Source organism: Callospermophilus lateralis, chromosome 5, assembly GCF_048772815.1.
Source record: "Callospermophilus lateralis isolate mCalLat2 chromosome 5, mCalLat2.hap1, whole genome shotgun sequence".
NCBI classification, from domain to species: Eukaryota; Metazoa; Chordata; class Mammalia; order Rodentia; family Sciuridae; genus Callospermophilus; species Callospermophilus lateralis.
Genome location: NC_135309.1, coordinates 120,885,483 through 120,907,508, shown reverse-complemented (window position 1 = coordinate 120,907,508; position 22,026 = coordinate 120,885,483). Strand labels below are relative to the sequence as shown.

At 35.6% G+C, this 22,026-nt stretch overlaps 1 protein-coding gene across 1 annotated transcript in view; it reads left to right on the top strand.

Annotated features, from left to right (window-relative positions):
• The window catches only part of Rab3c (RAB3C, member RAS oncogene family), a 230,630-nt gene that overhangs the window by 107,929 nt on the left and 100,675 nt on the right, over window positions 1–22,026 (top strand). Inside the window, exon 2 of the mRNA XM_076856123.1 lies at window positions 6,916–7,034. Within this exon, the coding sequence (XP_076712238.1) occupies window positions 6,916–7,034 (119 nt within the window). The remainder of the gene's footprint in view (window positions 1–6,915; window positions 7,035–22,026) is intronic.

Below are 22,026 nucleotides of genomic sequence, written 5' to 3'. Positions count from 1 at the left end.
AAATGAGTGGAAATGCCTTTATGTGGTTTGATTGTAAATTTTATTAAGGTCATAAAGAGAGTTCATCTGAGTGTTTAAGTAGTATTTACTGAAAAGTGTCTCCAACTTTCATGAGCAAAACATACAATTGGTAGACATGTCAGGGTATTACTGACAGTGGAGTCAAAGGCTCCCTATAAAAGAGCTATATATGGCTTCTCCTCTCTGCTAGGAAAGATGAATTGCCATGGTAACACTGCCATGAAATAATAGGTCAAGTTTTATCCTTCTGCCTTGGGCTGATTTTATTAGGTTTTACTTAGAAGTGGATGCCATTGTAAAATGGAGGTTTTGGTATTTCAAAGCTAAACATCATGACAAGGAAAATCTGATCAATAAAATCTTGCTGGTGTGAAGAAGATGGATAAAGGACAATAGGTAGGGAGAACTCTTTAATTGATCCAAGAACTGTTTAGAAGCTGGTTTATTAATGTTTTCCTCTGAAATGTGGGCTTGTTTTACAGATGCTTGTATAACAAAATGTGTGTAAATGAATTCGCATTGGCTATTTGCACAAGATCAGTAGGGAAAAGTGCTTTGTAAATTTTGTTTTAAAGGAGGATTAACTGCTATAAGGAAAAAAAAAGTTCTTATTTCATTCCAAAAATAAATATTCAAAATGAAAGCATAAAATATTTAAGCTTCCTATGTTGCTTCCTATTTTTATAAGACTAAATTTAATGCTGCTTTATGCCTATTTACAGAAATAAAAAAAAATAAATAGAACTTGAGGGAAATTACATCATACAAAAGAAATGATGTATAACAATCAACATTTTATTGTTTATATTTTTGAGGGAATTTTGTCTCACTAATGATGATTTTAAATATTTTTTTGAAACAGTATCACAATCATATGAAAATAAAATTTCAACATAAGCTAATGTATAATTTTTGTTCCATCAAGCAATACTGTTCTGTCATTCTAATAAGAATGACATTAGAAGAATATGTTTTAGAATAGATACAGATACATCAATCAATAGATAGATAATCTAGCTTTTAAAAATGCAAGGTATATCACACCACATTTTAAACACAACTTTACCTAACTGGGAGTATTATAATTTAGCATTATCTTTCCTGATTTCACAATGAGACTAAACTTCTCTCTAAGACTGCTTATAATTTTCCATATTTGTGTTTCTGTAGCATAGTAAGAGATGTATGGATAGTTATGAAATTTGTATTGTTTCAACCTGATCCTGAAGATTGCAAACTGGGTATAGTGACTGCTATAATAAAGTACCTCAAACCGAATGGCCTAAAGTAGCAGAAATTTGACCAGGTATGATGATGGTGCATGCTTGTAATCCCAGCTACTAGAAGACTGAGACAGGAGGATTGGAAATTCAAGGCAAGCCTAGGCAACTTAGCAAAGTTTTTTCAAGTGTTTTTACAAAAGTAAAAAGGTTCTGGAGATTTATTTATTTTAGTGGTAGAGTCTTGCCTAGCATGTTCAACACCCAGTACCAGAAGACAGACAGACAGACAGACACACAGACAGACACACACACACACACACACACACACACACACACAAACCAATTTTTTTTTTTTTTTTGTCTCACAGCTCGGGAGGATAGAAATCTTAAATTAAGGTGTTAGTAGAGTCTTGCTGTCTCTGTCCACACCGCTCTTCTAGTCTGTGGTTCTATGGGCATTCCTTTGTCTTCCTTACATAGGAGTAGAACTTACATAGGAACTACTGGCATGGTCTTACAGAAGCAGTCTCTGCCTTTGCTATTCCATGGCCTTCTCTGGCCTTCCTCTGACTATGTTCTATTTTTTTATGAAGACATTAGTCGTAGGATGAGGGCCCACCTTAATCTGGTATGACCTCACTTGAACTTGATTGCATTTGCAAAGAAGCTTCTTCCAAATAAGGTCACATTCAGTTTGGAGATGAGACCTTCAACATACCTCTTTGGGAAACATAATGCAACCCATAATACTAACCACGAATTAGAGGCCTCATCTTGAGTACAATTGTCTCCACTACAATATTAAGTTGCTGTTTTGTCTGGTTCTTTAGAAACATTTCTTCACAGCGTTAATCTTTTGTGGAAATACAGGAAATATGATGTTATGATTAATAAAATTCTTTAAGGAGTAGAATTTTTAAACATACAATATATGCCTAGAAGAGATAAGATAAGTTTATCATGTCCCTGCCATGGTCCCTAATGAGTAATAACTTTCCTAGATGTTTGTTGAATGCATAAATGAATAAATCAGAGTTAATATTAAACTTTACTTAGCAAAACTTAATTTTAATTTGATAATTCCAAACAATTTCTTCAGGTAAAAGGTAGCAAAGTACTAGGTAAGAAATAACCACTTGCTTGTATTCTGAAGGACCACTTATTCTACCTCACATCTTTCTGTCTAATAGTGAAAGTGTTTTCTGTCTTAGGTTACAGCCCTTTATTTCTATTGACTCCCCCACTTATTACATATTATTTTCTTTAGCTTAATTTAAATTACTTTATTGATTGATGAACAACAAGGTTTCTCCACCTATAAAATTACCTGTTTAAACATGCTCCAGGATTTTCTGTTCTTCAGTCTATCTTTATCTGCCTCAACAGTCACTGAGTATATTTTGATTTCGGTGATATTATTTGAGTAATGGCTCTTTCCATTTCCCTTTAATGCAATACACAAAGAATTAAAATCCAAAACAAGAAACAAATTACAATATAACTCATACATTACACATGAAAGCAATTCCCTCAATCTTAAAACTGTGTATTATCTCTGTATGACGTCAGAAGGGTTTGAGAATACCATGCACAAACTTTAAAAAGTTCCATTGAGGAAAACATTTGAAGGCAAAGACAAAGACATAAATGCCAAAATTCTAACTGAAAAAGTCCCTGGCTACTATTTATCAAGCTGCTACTGTTTTCCACTTTACAGTTCTTTTCCTGACACATATTCAATTATTTGCTAATCAAACCTACCATTAAAGCCAAAAATTTCTCCTGAAAACATGATTTGGATATCAAAATATTTAAACGAACTAAAGTGAGTTTATTTTTCTTTAAAAAGAGGGAAAAGAAAGCTATTGCTCATGGAAGAAAAGTTTAATCTTTTAGTCACATTTATATCACTCATTTTCTCTGTGAAAGATTTCCAGTTGTGTTTTTCAATCATTATATGCTTGTATTGATAGAAAATCAGCAGGTATCACCACCAGTTATTATAGTCATCTGCGGAGAGAAACTAAGAAAGCCAGTGTTTGGAGCCAGTTTCCTGAACACAATGAGAAGAGGCAGATTCTAATCAGTTATCTTCTGACACTGTTCCCGTTGAATTACATCAGTGGCACTTGACATTATAAAATGTCCTTTTCTTTCAAATATAACCTTCTGTCCTCATTAGTAAATGTCAAATGTAATGAAGTGTTTTTCTGACTTATTTTTTTCCTGTTATAATGGAAGAAAATACTAATGAGTTTGTAATCCAGAAATTGTTTTCAGAATCCCAAACCAATAGAGTCAACTTGATGTCTGTTTATTAGATTAGTTTTATTTTTTATATTTTCATTTAATTTGGAAGGAATTTTCCTCCTTATATTTCTTATTACCTTTTCCCTACTTGGTATAATTTCTTATTCTCCCTGAGAGAAGAAGGTGACAAATACCTCCAATTAGATTGTGTTTCCGAGTTCAAATCAGAATGATGTTGATGATCAGGCCTCTTGCTGTGAGCTAAGTACTTTCTAAAAGCTTGTGTACATTTTTTCTTGAAAGCTGTTCCCTTACTTAGCCCTCCCCACCTTTTTTTAATTTTGATGTAATAGCTGACCAACCCTGTGGTTTCTAGCAGCTTCCCATAACATTTCAATCACAATATAATGGAGCCTTGATTTTTTTCTGCTTTCTCAAAGATTAAACACACCCACAATGTGATATTGATACATTTTGTAACATTAGAAGAAGTTTCTTTACTGTCACAATAAAGTCAACATCTTATGAAAAGGGGACACCCTGGAAAAGGTCAGGAAGAAAGCAAGCAAGCCAGTTTTCCAACACAATATTATTCAGTGTCTGTGTTTGAAAACATGCTTGACAGGAAGGGTCTAGGTCACCTTTAGCAGCGTCTGCAGTGCGTTAGCTGTGTCCTCTATTGAGAAATCAGTGGAAAGCTGTTTGTACAGAGAAGGCAGTAGGCATGGAGACGTGCCCCTGTTACTCAGTCAATGACCAGAAGATATTCGACCAAGAGGAAAGACATTTAAAGTTACTTCACAGGAGGTGAAATTAGAAAAAAAAATTACAAAAATAAGAAAATTATATTTATAGATAATATGTTCTGGGAAATAGTAATCCAAGCCAAATGTGGGGAAATTTTTAAGTAGACTGACTGGTTTATAAGGGATTCTGCTCCCTAGAAAAGAAAAACATTGAAAAATCTCTTGATTATACCTGGTTTTTTGAAATCCAGCCTTTGGGAATTTGGTTTTGGTATTTTTATCCACATTCTCTTTTTCAGTAAAGTAAATATGCTGTTAACCAGATTAAATTTAATGAATACAAATATCCAGATAATCATGACTGAAAACATGCAGATAAGCTTAATATCAGCTTCTTTCTGCCTTGTGTTTGGCCCAATTATATGGAGTCTGTCATCTCTACCATCTGTATTTTCATCTTTAATATTTGTAAAATAGTAAGCAAAGTACAATAAAATATTCAAATAATTGCCAGGTAATTTCTATTGTATTGGAATGTAATTTGGGTGCATTGCATTTCTACTATTATGGTAGATACAGGACTATCACCACAGCTTATTATCATGGGGCCATGGGCTTTATTTTAATGAACTCTATTTACTAATTACCATTTATATGACTGTTTATAAATAATTTTTACATTAGAATATTTAATATTTTTCCTTGAATTCTGACACCACTGTGCATATTAAAGATCTTAACTTTTGCTGTCTCTGAAATAATACAAACCTATTTCTCAATTTATCGTTTGATTTTCTATCACCTCAGTTTTATAATGTTATGCATTTTCAAATGTTATAACATTTTTTATATCCAAGAATTTTTAAGTACTGAAATCTATCTTTTCTTTTTATGTTCTACCATTGGAAGTATGTTCTGAAAGATCTTTCCCAGGGCTGGGGATGTGGCTCAAGCTGTAGCGTGCTCGCCTGGCATGCGTACGGCCCGGGTTCAATCCTCAGCACCACATACAAACAAAGATGTTGTGTCCGCCGAAAACTAAAATGATAAATAAATAAATATTAAAAAATTCTCTCTCACTCACTCTCTCTTTAAAAAAAAAAAAAAAAGATCTTCCCCACTAATTTTGCTTTGTTTCTGCTGTTTTGGTAGAGTAAGATTTGTTCTCATCCTACTTTTGAAACCTTGTTTTTCTTTAATACTGTATAACGAAAATCTTATCATTAGCCCAGACTTATCCTTGCTCCAAGAGTAGAATATAATTATTGTTGGCTTCATAGAAATCCACACCGATGGCTAATTTTGAGTCCCATTTCATACCCCATATTCTCTATAATCATTCACTGGTCCTCAACATCCTTGATCATCTTTCTCTAAACCTTACAGATTCTAATAGGATATGTCACACATGTGAGAAGTAGTGAATGGTTATGCATTTTGCCCTTTTGCCATGGTGGGGTAGAAGCAGCCAAGCAGGAGGGCGACTATGGGGGAGCAGCCCGATATCCAACATGAGCAGCTACCAATAGTGACTCTAGGAGACTTACTTCATTCTGATGGTAAATATTAGCTCTCCCTTCAAGGCCTATTAGATCTTAGAAGGAGCTGGAATGCACTTTGCATACAGAAGAGACATCTTGGGAATAAGGGGAGAAAGAGGATCCAGGCTGACATCAAAAAGAAAGATAACATTTTGTCCAAAATGCTAAGCACCTAAAGAGATAGGAAAGAGAAGTTAGGCCTGAGTCTCCAGGGGAAGTGACAAAGGGGAAAACCAAAGAGCATTCAGATTCTGAATGATATCTTAGATTCTGAGGGAACAAAGAGGCGAGAGTTGATTGAATTGAGGAAACATTTCTTCAGCTACAATATATGTGATATATATAACAGCCATTTTCATAACATGTCTGCCTCTGATTCCAAGATATAAATGTTACAACTCTCTTGTTGGCATGCAACCCCTCTATGTGTAAGCTGCTCTCTTTTATCTTGGGTTAGCCAGCCTCCCCACATCTCAGGAATGACAGCCAGTACTTGCCATTTATTAACCACTGTTTGTGTAGGAACCACTATACATGAATTAGTTCCTGTAACCTTGACTTGCATTCTAAAACTTAGAGGGGTTCAGTTTATAGAGGTTCAGAAACTTGATCATGTTTCCCTAGCTATTTAATGCAAGAGCAGGAACTCAAACTCAGCTGTCTGACTCAAAATCCACTCACAGCATGTACTTTTATTCTCATTTTATTGTTGAATAATGTCAGCACAGACATTTTTATAAATTTCCTTTTTTTCTGAACAGTGGCTTGCATTAGTGTACAGACAATAAACAATATAGGAAGGACCTAATATATTCCTCTGGTTTAAACTAAAGATCCACAAATTTTAGACATGTATAGTTTCCATTTTTATTTCCTATAGTTAGGTGCTGCTTAATGGAAATGAACATACGAAGTAGACACCTTGAGCTACATCTTTACCCAAAAAAGAATTTTTCAGAGTATTGCCTAGTTGTCATGAAAATCTTTAGGAAAAACAAGACTTTAAAGACAATTTTACATTGTATATACATTTCTGATTCTCTGTTATGATGGTTTGTGAAACTATTAATCATTTCCAAAAACTATCTTGCCTTGAGAGATTGTCATTTTTTTTCCTTCTTCTTCTTTTTTTAGGATACAGCTGGCCAGGAAAGATACAGGACTATCACCACAGCTTATTACCGTGGGGCCATGGGCTTTATTTTAATGTATGACATCACAAATGAAGAGTCCTTCAATGCAGTGCAAGATTGGTAAGTTAGAGCAAATATTGCCATTACTGATAAGAGTGGTTTTCCATTCAGTTCTCTTTTCCTCCCCAAAGCAATGACCACACTGCAATGCAATATGTGTGTTTATTATACACTGCAATCCCACTGTGCTTTATAAGACAGAGAAATGATGGTTGTGCTCAGAACCATTATCAAGAGATTGCTAAGAAGTCATTTTAGTGATTTTTCTTCCTTTTTGTTCATTTCAGGGCTTCACATCCTGTCATAGTTATTTCTGTGGAGCAGTGCTTTTGTTTTATAAAATAAGTAATGGCTTGGAAATTTGCAGTTCAAAAATAGAGATCTATAAACAGTGGCCCTCAGGCCAAATCTGGCCCACCACTTGCTCTGTAAATAAAGTTTTATTGAAACACAGCCAGGCTCATTTGTTTATTGTCTATGATGCAACAGCAGAGTGAAGTAGCTATGATAGAAATCATATGGCATGTGAAGCCTACAGCACTTTCTATCTGGCCATTTACAGAAAAAGTTTGCCAACTTGTTGTCAAGAAGATTTTTAATTAGGTTATTCATACTGAAAAGTTTCAAAGGACCGAGGTAAAGGGAAAGGCAAAATCTAAACCTTCTCTGATTCATGGCTGTGTATAGCCTGATAATACTCTGTCCTCAGTGAATGTGATTTACCGTGGGGGTTTCTGAAACAGCTACAGATTCCTTTACCCTGTCCCAGCAGCCCCTCAGGAGGGGATAGAGTAGCCAAGGAGAATGAATGATCATGAATTCCTGCATCATAGATGAAAAGGGCTGTTTTTCTCTGGAAAGAGCCAGAGTCTAACTCAGGCTTTGTGTGCTACTAGATGGGAAAATGGAGCTCTCACTGGTTATGACCAGGACTGAGGAAACTGACTCTACATTTTGACTCTAAATAGTCACAGTTCATCTTATGTGAGGGGAATTAGATGGGCAATGGACAAGCAAAACAAACAGTGTTCCTGCTTTGTAGTTGTTTTTGTTTTCTCTGATGATATTATCTAAAATGATTTTTTGTACATACTTATCAGCTCAGTAGGGTCAGATGTTATTAAAAACTTCAATTTGCTTTAGGTTATTTATTTTAAATGCAAATTTTTCATCTGGGAAGGCACATCTTTCTTATTTATACATACACTTTCACAATTAAAATGTATGGAATAATACCACTGACAATAAAAAATAAAAAAAGAAATGCAGTTATAAATTGAAAAAAAAACAAGATTAGAAACTATATGAAAAATAATTATATTGCCCTGGCAGACATGTAAGAACACTTAAAGTTCTTTATTGTAGACTGAATATTGTAAAGATGTTAGTTCTCCTCAAATTAATGCAGAAATTCAAGACAATTCCAATTCCAAACCAGCACATTTGGTACAAAATGGAATGAAATAGAAATTTTAAAGATATACACAAATCTACATGGGAATTTAGTTTCTGATTAAAGTAATATTCAAATTAGTGCCAGAAAGGATTGTTCACTGAATGGTGTTATGGTATCTAAGTAATTGCTGTGCAAAACTGGGACACATATATGTCATGCCAAATGGCAGTTTTAACCTGGAGAGTCTCACTGCTGGAAGTTGTTGAGACCCCATGCTCTCAGGCAGGAGATCTTCATGAATGAAGTTTCAGACTTCAAGGTTCCAGATTTTGTTTGCACCCATAGTTTTTCTTGCCCTATTATTTCAATGAATGTTATTTGACCATATATGGAAGGAGACATTGATCTCATTAAAACCAAAGGGCAATAACATCAGGAGCCATGCCACTAATAAGCTTGACTCTAGCATCAGAGGAAACATGGAAGTGCTCAGCCTCCTCCTGCCTTGCCCTCTGCAACCCCACAATCCAACTTTAATGTGCATCCTTGCTCTTACTTCCTCACATGCCAGCAGTCCAATCTTCCCCATCTCAGTCTTCTTACACCTCACATTCTCTACTTAACCCTATTTTATTCCCCTTTTCCTTTTGAAGCTCTATTCCCTGTCTTTTGAAAGATACATTTTCTAGATTATTCTTGTCTCTCTGTGACCATTCCTCTTTATTCTTCCAGATTGCTCCTCTTCTTCTTTTCAGCTGAGAATAAATGAGTCCCCATAAGTTTCTTCATGGGTGTGTTCTCTATGTCCTTGACCGACTTATCCATTTTTACAACATCCTTCATTCATCACATGTTTGGTGGTTCCCAAATTTAAATTGCTGGCCTCAGTCCATGTGAAAACTGCTGTGATGCATTTCCAATTACCCAAAATATTTCTCCACCTGGACATCCTGCCAGTGCTCAAAATCATTATCTTCACCTGAAACTGTTCACTTTCCTGACATCATTATTTATGTTCATTACAACCAAATATTTCATACTCAGGGTTTACCATGAATCCAGCTCTAATTTTCAGTCATCTTAGTCTAGGGTCAGTTCATTCATGCTGACTTTTTTCTTATTTCATTTTTGAACCTACTCCTGCCTTTCCATTTCTTTTTTGACTATCCTTGCTCAATGTCGTACTTTCTTTTGCTTCTCATCTCATTAGAACCTTCTAACTGACCTTTCTTGCTTTAGATTTTTTTCTATCCCAATCCATTCTATCCCACTACTGGTGTAAGATTATTCCAAAATAAGACAATCCTAAAGATCATGGAAAACCCCTATCCAAAAGTCACAACTCAACTTGCCTCCTAAAGTAATTAAAAATTTCCCTGCCCCATTTCAGATATACCACATCATGATGCCACTATATATGTATAACTTTCTTTCTCACTATTTCAGAGACAAGGGGAAACATTCATTGTTTCTGGAACCCAGCCCATACTTTCCAGTTTTTATACTTTTTTCTTTTATACCACCCTTGGCTTTGCATATATTTTTCTGCAAACTCGTACTCCACTTATCCCCAGATGAAAAGATTTTTCCAAAGTCAACAAAGCCCATCATATAAGCCTGCATTTACCTACTCATTTTTTTATCCACAGTTGTCTGATCATTAGTTTATTAGTTTTTTTAAAAAAAATTGTTCAACAAACATTTATTGAGTACCTACTCTTTGAGAGCCAATCTGTTAGGCATCATGTTTGGAAGCTATGCCAACATTTACTATCTCAGTTATTGGATCTACCATCATCCCATTATCTGACTTAGAAATTTGAGTCAAGTCTGATTTCTCCCTTTCACCCATCACCTTTCACTAACCACAAGATCCTATCACTTTTGCTTTTTCAGTGCCTCTCGAATCTATTCCTCTCCTTTCTTCCTAGTGCCACTGTCCTAATCCAGACTGTCACATAGGAACTTTTCTTTTTTAAAAATACTTTGGGTAAATTTTAATTATACATAATAGTATAGCAGGAAGAAAAGATTAATATTAAACAGAGACATGAGGTGGGAGGGAAAGGGAGAGAAAAGGGAAATTGCATGGAAATGGACGGAGACCCTCATTGTTATACAAAATTACATATAAGAGGTTGTGAGGGGAATGGGAAAATAAACAAGGAGAGAAATGAATTACAGTAGATGGGGTAGAGAGAGAAGATGGGAGGGGAGGGGAGGGGGGATAGTAGAGGATAGGAAAGGTAGCAGAATACAACAGTTACTTATAAGGCATTATGTAAAAATGTGGATGTGTAATCGATGTGATTCTGCAATCTGTATTTGGGGTAAAAATGGGAGTTCATAACCCACATGAATCTAATGTATGAAATATGATATGTCAAGAGCTTTGTAATGTTTTGAACAACCAATAAAAAAAAATAAAATATATGAAAAGAATAAATAAAAAGAAGGCTGAAAAAAGAAAATGAAAAAAAAAATAGTAGGATTCATTGTGATATATTTGTACATTCACAAGACATAATTTGATCAATTTCATTCCCCACTGCCTTTGCTTTCCATCCTCTACTCTACTGGTCTCATTTTTTATTTTGAGACAGGGACTTGTGAAGTTGCCCAGGCTGGCATGAAACTTGCAATCCCCTGCCTCAGCCTCCAGAGTAGCTTGGAAAGTCATATACCACTGTGCCTGGCACATTTAGGAACTTTCAATCTTGTCTCCTTCTTTCCTTTCATTTTAAGAATAAATTTAGTAATGTCCTGTCAGTGCTTATGGGAGCATATGTGAATCACTATACCCAGACTCCACGCGAACCTACTAAGCCACATTTTCCATGGCGAATATGGGCATGTTTTCAAAGCTGCACAAGTGACTCTGAAACTCATTTCTGACCAAGACCATTGGTTTAGAATGAGATGCAAACTGTCCTGATGGATAATGTACTTCCACATAGCTATTTCATTGGCATCATTTCCTACCACTCCCTGCCATTGGATCTCGGTTTCAGCCAGATAGACTTTTCCTTCTTATTTTATTTACCAAAATAAAAAATGAAAAAAAAAAAAAAAGAGAGCACATGTATTGAAGAAGAAACCTTGTTTCTTCCTTCCTCTTCCTAGAATATCTTCTTGTTACCATTTCAAATTTCTCTTCACCTAGTAAACTCAGCTCAAATTGGTAAAACCTTAAGGACCGCTTAACTCCATAGCACTTCTATGGAGTTTTAAAGTGCATGGCCACCTCTTTTCCTACAGCCATCTTTGTTCACAATGTCCACATCCTTATCTCTGTGTGCATGCTAAGCTAGCACCTTCTGCAGACCAATAAAGAACCTAGTAGATGCCATTGTTTCTTGATTACATTTTGTCTTGTGTATCGGATTTTAAGTTCATTAATCTTTTCTCCCCGTATTGAATACAGTACAGTGCAATATATCAATATATGTGCTCTTTTTTTTCATTTTTTATTTTGGTAAAATACACATAACATAAAGTTTACTGTCTTAACCATTTTGGTGTGTCTAATTGAGTGGTATTGAATACATTCATACTATATAGCCATCACTACCGTCCAACTCCAAAAACCCTTTTTATCTTGCAAAGCTGATATGTGTGTGTGTGTGTGTGTGTATATATATATATATATATATATATATATATCATATTAATAGTACCAATTAATAGTATATTAATAGTAGCCACTAAACAGTAACTTCGAATCCCCTTCTCCCCTCGCTCCTGGCAGCCCTGATTCTGTTTTCTGTCTCTATGATTTTGACTCATAAAAGTAGAATCATACAGTATTTTTCTTCTTGTGACTGGCTTATTTCAGTTCTTTCATGGTCCTTAAGGTTTCACCAATTTTGTAGCATATGTCAGACTTTCTTTCCCTTTTAAGAATGAAGAATGTTCTAGAGTATGTATATACAATATTAATGAATATATATATGTATATATATAAAATACATTCATACTATACAGCCATCACTACCGTCCAACTCCAAAACCCTTTTTATCTTGCAAAGCTGATATAATAATATAATAATATATTAATATATTAATATTACCCATTAATAGTATATTAATAGTGGCCACTAAACTATATATATATATACACACACTATATTTTCAAAGAATATCCAAGGAACTATAGAGAATTTCATTCTTACCTAATTTCACAAAAGAAAATATGGAAATTATTTCAGACTGACATAGTTAGGAATTCAGAGTTCTATTCTTCCTCTCAACAGAAGATTTAAGTTTGTTTGTATTGCTGCTATGACACTAATTATATTCATCTTTTGCTTTTCCTGAGTATATACTCAAGTTAAGCCCCTATTAAACTATAAACTACTTGTAGGGAAAGACATTCTTACTTGTTGTATTCCCTAATAAACATAATAACTAGCACAAAAAATGGATATTTAAAAAATTATTGTAAATTAAAGACAAATTATAAAAAAAAAAACACAATTCATCAAGAACCTTGGGACATGTTTAAGGAATAAGAACAGACTTATATAGTTTAATAAAATACAGTGGGGGAAACATCCAATGCGGCAACTTGAACTTGCTTTATCTGATGGTATTATTGAGAGGTTGGGGCAGGAGTGTGTGGGTTGCTGATATTCAGGGGTGTTCTCTATAACAGGGACTAAGGTATTCGCAGACAAATAAAAACAAAGCGGCACATTCTTTAAATTACTGGTCTCTAAGTGCTGATTTTTAGGGTTGAAAAAAAATACAGAAAAATATGTATAGCAAAAAGAAAAAAAATTAAATACAGCTGATTTGCATCTGCTTTTTTAGGTACTCTTCCTAAAAAAAATAAATAAATAAAAATTCACTTCAATGATACACAAGTGAAAAGAAAACATGTTTGTTACTTCAACAAAATCTTTAAACTATCTAACTACAGGGAGAATTAGATAGTGTTACATTTCTTAAAATTTTATTACACACAAGCACTGTTTTGTTTAGGAGAAGACAATTAGAGAGATTTTGAGAGAATACCAGCAGCTGACAGATTGTTTGGGGGAAAAAAAATGGAGCTTCTTTATTTTTGAAGATATATTTGACTATGCTTTGAAGTTTCCAAAGTGATTTATTTGTCTTTAATTTGGTCAGAGTCCCTAGTTGTGTAAAATTAATACAAAATTAAGCTCAATGTGAACTTATCCATAAATTTATCCAGAATCTAAGGAGTTTCAAAAAGAATGAGAGAAACTAAACACAAAAGATGGGTTTAAAAACGTGGTTAATGGAACAAGAGTAAAAAGTAACTCCCCAGAATCAGGAATGAATCCTCATTTTAGCCATGTTCCCTAGGAACAGGAGGAAAAAGCTTATGTACTGATGCTTTATTGGGAAGTACAGTGCCGGGGAAGCAAAAGGTACCTGGGTGGCCATTCATACTGGAAACTGCACCCAGGCTTTGGTGTTCTCCAGATTTGCCCATATGCTGATCTGCCAGATCTCCATTTTCTCCAGGGGAGAAGACTGCAGGGAGTTTTAGAGGCAAGAGTAGCAATCTGATTGCTACCTGGTCTTGGGAGAAACAGAGGATACATCTTTTGTGAAAACCAAGCCAAGCATTCTCTGCTTGGAATCTTCTGGTAGGATTTATTAAAGAAATAAATTAATGAATGATTTATTAGAGAAACCAGTCCTGAATAGGTTATATAGTTATAAAAAACAAAAATGAGATCACCATTGAGAATCCCCCCACTCAGAAGATTTCTTTTTGCCCCTAGAGGACCTGTGGCCAGAGAGTTTACAGGGTGTCAGTTGGAACATGATCTAATTTATGGAATTTGGATAAGTTGTCTGGGTTTTTTCTAAAAGTGTAGTAATGTGACTCAAAATGTCTACACACATTGCAGTGCATTTTAATTTTATTTAAAAATCTTCCCCATCCATGAGTTGAACATCCTTTTGTTCTAAACACAGCAGGACCACAGGCTGCTGTGTTTCTTGTTGGAGAATGTTATTGGCTTATCTGCCGCCCCTCCTCCTTATTTATTTACAGTCTGCTTTTTATGACACAGTGAAGAACTATAAATATAAGGGTTTTTTTTTTAGGGAGAAAATCTGGTGAGCAGATTGATATCCATCAGACTGAGGATAAAAGTCTAACACTATCTTCCCACTAATTTTAAATAATTCATTTCTATGACATTCAGGATACCGTTGCAGATGTGCTGGAACCAGAATGAAATTTCACCTTCAAACATTTTCTTCCTCAGCAGTTTCTCTTTCCTTTTTCCTCCAAAAATGTATAGAACCCTTAATCTCACTTTAAACAGGAAAGAATTTTGACCTGATGGTAACTAAGATATGAGGAGCAGTTGCTAAGCTTGTCAGGGTTCGTCATCTCCTCCAAGGCTCCTACCAACTTTTAAATCAGTTTTGTCACAGCTCAGAGGGAAGTGGTGTGATTACGTAGGATGTCAGAACCCAGAATCTCACCACCACCCACCCGGGATCTCAAGGGGTTTCTTGTCTCTCCCTGGATGTTGATGACTACGTTTCTTATTGTGGGTCTGACCCAGCCATCAGATATTTTTCCTATGCAGGTGACTCAACTTAAACCCGTGTTTTATTTAGAAGCTAGATAGACCCTATTTCACAGTTCCTTCAAAAACAAAACACCCTGTTTCCTCTGTTGTCTTTTCCATATTAATAAATAATAGCACCCAAAACTTTAGAGATTATCTTCACTCCTCATTTTCTTGAACCCCACATCCAGGCTTCCCCCAAATACTGTCATATCTTAGATCTAATATAAAAAAAAATATAGCCTAGTGTCTTTATTCATGGCAGTTATGACCTATTAAGTCACTATAGACACTGAGTTAGTGAATACCAAGCCAAGTTCCTTAATGTAATACAAGCCTCTGGTCCCACATTTTGCTGATAATTACATAACCATGTTTTGTATGTGTTTCTGCTAAAAGACACTTTATTTAACACAATACTGATTTGTTAACATTGAACTCATGACAAAAGTGCTATGACACATACCTAGAGGAAGCTTATCCTATACACTTATTTCATTCATGAGACACATCACAGCCACCTTGTATGCAGAAGACCAACTAGCACTATCACTGTGCTTAGGGCCTATTTTACATAGTGCCAACAAACAAAAAAGCACAGAAAATGTGAAAAGTATAGCACTAAACAGACTGTAAAAAGGGTACCTGTTTGTGGTATGAAATCTGAAACCGGAAGACAGGTGGCCTTGTTCAGTCTCAGCCAGGAACATGTACAGTGACTCAGGTATTTCACTACATTGAGCACATCTGTAGCTATCTCAGAAAGTACCACGAGTATTGGCTTTGAGGTTATAAATGCATTTTAGCAAACAGCTGAACTTACAAATATAGGCTCCACAAGTAATGAGGTCCAACTGTGTTTTCAGAATCCTACTGCTTACCACCATTCCCACTGTGTATGAGTTTGCTAGAGCTGTTGTAACACAGTACCACAAAGTGGGCAGCTTAAATAATAAAAATGTATTGTGTAGCAGTTCTAAAAGCTAGAAATCCTGTATCAGTGTCCACAAAACTGACTCTTTCCCAGGGCTGTGAGAAGAAGAATTTGTCCCATACCTGCCTTGTAGCTTCTGGTGGTCTCAGGCAGTCTTAGGCCTGCAGGTGGTATTCTTCCTTTGTCTACATGTTGTCTCTCCCTCCCCTGTCCAAATTTTTGCTTTTTGTAAAGACAAGGTCATGTTGGACTGGGGCCACCCTAATGACTTCCATCTCAACTTCATCATCCACAAAGATCCTATCTCCAAATAAAGTCACATTTCTAGGTCCCAGGGGTTAGAGCTACATCATGTTGTTGTTGCTGCTACTGGTTTTGCAGTGAGGTGTGAGAAACAATTCAACCCACAATAACTTGCTGTCACCTGCTCATGTGTCCATCATCTCTTTTCTGGATTACTGATATAGCCTAATTGGACTCCCGGCTTCCACCACTGCTCCTGTTCCCCAAATATGGACAGGATTGCAGTCAGACTAAGCTTTTTGAACTATAAATCAGATTGTATCACCCCTACCATCTAAAAGTTCACAGCATCTCATCTCTCTTATACTAAAGGCAAAGCCCTTACAATACCTTATAGGAACCCATGTGATTTATCCACTGCTTTTAACACCTTTACCTCCCTCTCTGCACTCTCCTCTAGTCATACCTGCTTTTTTGATATTTCTAGAACATAGAAGACATGCCTTTATCTCAGATCATTACATCGTTTCTTCATTGCCTGGAAGTCCCTTGTCTGGTTGCCATGTGACCTCTTCACCTTCTTTAGGTCTTCTCTGTAATGTCAACTTCTCAGGGAGGCCTTCTGCATATTGAAGACCCAATTTCATACTGTACTCCCTATCCACTTCTTCTGCTTTATGCTTTTTCTTTAGCATTAATCATCTTCTGACATGTTTATAATTTACTTCTTATCATGTTTACTGGCTGTCTTCTCAACAAGAATGAAAGCTACATTGGACAGGGATTTTTGTCCCTTTTATTCAGTATGATATCTGCTGGGTCTATAATAGTTCCTGGCATGTACAAGATGTTCAATAAATATTTGTCAAATGAATGAATGTATGAGTCACAGAAAGAGAAGTACATAAAACTGGGTCTTATTCACTTTGGGTCCTCATAGTTTAGTACATGTCTAGGTACATATCACTTATATGTTTTCAACAAAAAATTGATGACTAATGGCTGAAATAATGTCAGAGCATTATGAAGAAAGCATGTCAGTGATCTCAATTCAAATCATATAAGGCAACACTGCCTATTTTGTGTGTGGGTGAGAAGATACTGGAGATTTAACTCAGGGTAGTCTAACATTAATCTACATCCCAGGTCCTTTATTTATTTATTTGCTTAGTTATTTATTTCTTCTAATTTGTTATATGTGACAGCACAATGCAATTCAATTCATATTACACACATAGAGCACAATTTTTCATGTCTCTGATTGTACACAAAGTACAGTCACACCATTGTGTCTTTATATATGCACTTGGGGTAATGATGTTTATATTATTCCACCATGTTTCCTACCCCCATACCACTCCCCTTTGCCCTATCTAAAGTTTGTCTATTCCTCTCATGCTCCCCACCCCATCCCCATCCCCATTATGAATCAGCATCCTTATATTAGATAAAACATTTGGCATTTGTTTTGGGGGGATTGTCTTACTTCACTTAGCCCTATATTCTCTAGCTGCATCCATTTACCTGCAAATGCCATGATTTTATTCTCTTTCAATGCTGAGTAATATTCCATTGTGTATATATACCACAGTTTCTTTATCCATTCATCTACTGAAGGGCATCTAGATTGGTTTCACAATTTAACTATTGTGAATTGTGCTGCTATAAACATTGATGTGGCTGCATCCCTGTAGTATGCTGATTTTGTGTCCTTTGGGTATATGCCAAGGAGTGGGATAGCTGGGTCAAATGGTTTCATTCCCAGTTTTCCAAGGAATCTCCATATTGCTTTCCAGATTGGTTGCACCAATTTGCAGTCCCACCAGCATTGTATGAGTGCACCTTTTTCCCCACATCCTCACCAAAACTTATTGTTGTTTGTAATCTTAATAGCTGCCATTCTGACTGGAGTGACATGAAATCTTAGAGTAATTTTGATTTGCATTTCCTTAATGGCTAGAGATGTTGAAAACTTTTTCATGTATTTGTTCATTGATTGCATATCGTCTTCTGAGAAGTATCTGTTCAGTTCCTTGGCCAATTTATTGATTGGGTTATTTGTTTTTCTGGTGTTAAGATTTTTGAGTTCTTTATCCAAGAGATTAGTGCTCTATCTGATGTGCGTGTGGTTAAAAATTTTCTCCCATTCTTTAGGCTCCCTATTCACCTCATTCACCTCACTGATTGTTACTTTTGCTGCAAAGAAGCTTTTTAGTTTGAATCCATCCTATTTATTGATTCTTGATTTTAATTCTTGTGCTATAGGAGTCATGTTAAGGAAGTTGGGGCCTTATCCGACATGGAGATTTGGGCCTACTTTTTCTTCTAATAGGCACAGGGTCTTTGGTTTAGTTCTTAGGTCCTTGATCCACTATTTTTTTAAATATATTTTTTAGTTATTTATGAACCTTTATTTTATTTATTTGTATGTGGTGCTAAGAATTGAACCCAGTGTCTCATGCATACTAGGCAAGTGTTCTATACCACTGAGTCACAACCCTAGCCTTTGAGTTGAGTTTTTTATGATCCACTTTGAATTGAGTTTTTTACATGGTGAAAAATAGGGGCTTAATTTCATTTTGCTGCATATGGATTTCCTGTTAGGAAATTAAAAACAATCATGAAAATCAGCAGAGAGAGGTATTACACTAAAGGAAAAACTAATCAAAGGAGAAACCAAGTCAAGTTAAATGCCAAAAATAAACAAAAATGGCTGAGAATACAAATCATGTCTCAGTAATAACCCTGAATTTTAATGACCTAAACTCAGCAATCAAAAAACAGACTGGCAGATTGGATTTAAAAAAAAAAAAAAAGACCCAACAATATGCTGCCTCCAAGAGGCTCATCTCATAGGAAAAGACATCCACAGACTGAATGTGAAATGTTGGAAAAGACATACCTGGCACCTTGTGTTTTTTATTTTGAGAGGGTCTCACTAAACTTCCCAGGCTGACCTTGAACTTGAGATCCTTCTGCCTCAGCTTTTCGGGTAGCTGGAATTACAGACTTATACCATTGCACCTGACAGCACTGCCAAATTTACCAAAACTTTGACTATAATGAGACTCCACCCTTTCCCAGAAAGGTGGACAGGATATATAAGTAGGATTGGTAAAGAGAAACCAAAATATGTCTTATTTTCCAGATTGCGCAATGTGGCTGATTAGTGACTATAGCACATTTTATCCCTAAAATAGTTTGGCTTTATTTGTCTTGAGGGGAGTGCATGGGTGGAATGTGTTAATACAAAGTAAAGTGCAGCACTTAGAAAGAGCCAGAAATGTCATCTAACATAATGGGAAGTATCTGCTCATCCCTTATGGCCTTTGTTCAAAGCTTCTCTTACTATTTCTATCCAATTGGCCAACTTTCTGCTTCTGGGTTCTGTTTTTTGCTGTCGTTGTTGATGTTGTTTTCTACTCACTCCATTTGCTTCCTTGGATCTGACTTCTCCCAACAAATTTTCCAGGCTGGCCCCTGAAATAGGAATTAACTTCATAAAGAATGCAGAAATCTAAAAAAAAAAATTAAAAATGTTTTAATTAAGCATTTGATTCACCCAATGTCTGCCCAGAGCAAAGAAGGAAATCTGGGTTTATATTATGGTCACAAAGAATTATGTTTGTGTGCATATGTATGTATGTGACCTAAGAATTAGCAAATGGCTTAAAGTCTGAGGCTTGCATAAGCAATAAATGTGCTGATTATGTATGCAGAAAGAGGCCGGGGCCTAGAGGAGACAATTATACTGTATGATTTTGGAAGTGATAATATTTCTTAAATATTGACTTTAAATACTAGAAGCTAAACTTTGGTAGTTGCAGTCTTACCCTAGTCAGGCTATACAGAAATTTAAAGATTAAATAAAAGACTTAGATATTTGAGTCAAAGGTATGTAAACACAGTTGCTATTTGTTTTGCTTTACTTAGACTCTGAGTTCCTTTGGTCTCTATCACAATATTTCCTCTCTTCTTTGAAATTAGTTACCTACTTTGAGGGGCAGATTTATCTTGAAGGACAGTTATTATACCTGTCACAGAACTTCTCAGGAAAGGAGTTGTGATAGCATACATTTTCTAACTCCCGATATTCAGCTTGGTTCCTGGATGGTATTGTTAATAACTGTCATTTAAAAGCAAAGCTGTGAGATTATTGATGATTTCATTTGGAAAACAGTTCTAGGCTTTAAAAATTAATGGTGATACTTGTGACCTACTTGGATCTTCCCAGTACCTTCTGATCCATCATGAACATACTTTCTATACAGTCTGCTTTCTGATCTCAAGAATATGTTTAATACCACCTGCTACACAACACTGGTATTTATTTTGCTTTTGCCCAATTACTAAATAAGTATGCACTCAGTCACTGCCTGAGTGAAAAGAGTGTAGAAGGACCAAGTGAAAAGAGTGTAGAAGGACCAAGTCTTCTGACTCTAAATTGACACAACCCCAATTTAATATCCACCTATTCCAAATCTAGGACCCTGCTAAATGTAGGGCTCTTTACTCCAGGTAAAGGATTCTGGAATTCAACTTGCTCATTTATCAGTGGAGTAGACTTGATCATTCATTTTTGCAGTTTGGTTAATTACAATAATTATCTTAATTATCAGTTGTAAACCAACTCTCCTATAATCCCTCTCCTTAACAATAACAAAAAAATTAAAGAAAACTATTAAAAAGAGAAAATTAGAATAACAGCACATTAGTCATGATCAACCCAGAATATAGGTCATGGTCTGTGAAGTCTGATTCCATTAATTTTAGAAAGAATCCATGTTGAGTATTCTCACATTTCCTTTCTGCATCATCAATTTTCAAAACAAGAATCATGGTTTTAGTAAGAGAACTTGTAAGCAGACCAACTAATGTCACAGTCTCTGTGACCTCAATCTCATGTTCTCTGCTCTCAGAATGACATGTAAACAGTTCTCACATAAACTCTGTTATTTCCTATAAACCAATTTGTACTTGTAAATATCAAATGAATTTTTAAAATGGTATTCCCTCTTGTAACATAGTGAAAACAACAACTAATGGATGGTAGAAAAGGGAAGAGATGTTATAAGACCTGAATGGTTTCCTAGGTGATTTCAAACTTTTTGTTTAATTAAATATCCTTAGCCATTAAAATTTTTTGAGTAGTCATCCCAATGTATGGCTACTCAAAGTTAGCCATACTCAAGGTTGAGGGCAAAGCTCTCCTCACTTCAGATATAGGCCACAAGTTCGGAGCCCACCTTTGATCAGCCTTCACTTCAAGCCAGCTGACTACAAACTTGGAATTCCGCATGACTGTTTTGGGGTTCAATGATCACAGAACTCAAGAAAGTGCCACACTTATAATTACAGCTTTATTATAACAAATAGAAATCAGAACCAACCAAAGAGTGAGATGCATAGGGAGGGTTCTAAACTCAAAGCTTTTGAGGGACATGTTACCCTCCTGTCACATTGATATGTGACACTATGCGAGTATTGACCACCAGGGAAGTTCACCAGAGTTTGGGGTCCAAAAGTTTTATTGGGGTACTATGACATATGCAAAATTTGTTGAATCATTCTCCACATGTTTGAACTCAATTTCCAAACCACTTCCCCTCTTTGGCCGTGTACCTAAGACCACATGACTCAAAATTCCAACTGTTTAATTATATTTTTGTTCTTTCTGACATGGCCAGCTTTCATCATGAATCATCTCATTAGCATACAATATCAGTTATTCTGGAAGGAGCCCACCATGAAAAATGAAGATGCTCCAATTGATTGGGAAATTCCTAGGGTGTAGAGTAACAGGGAACAAAGGTCAACCAAATTTTTCTCGGCACATGTCCATTTTAGTTATAAGTAATAAACACATCTGCCATGGCAATTATAAATTATGAAAATGGCAAGTTAATAGAGTTTATTTAG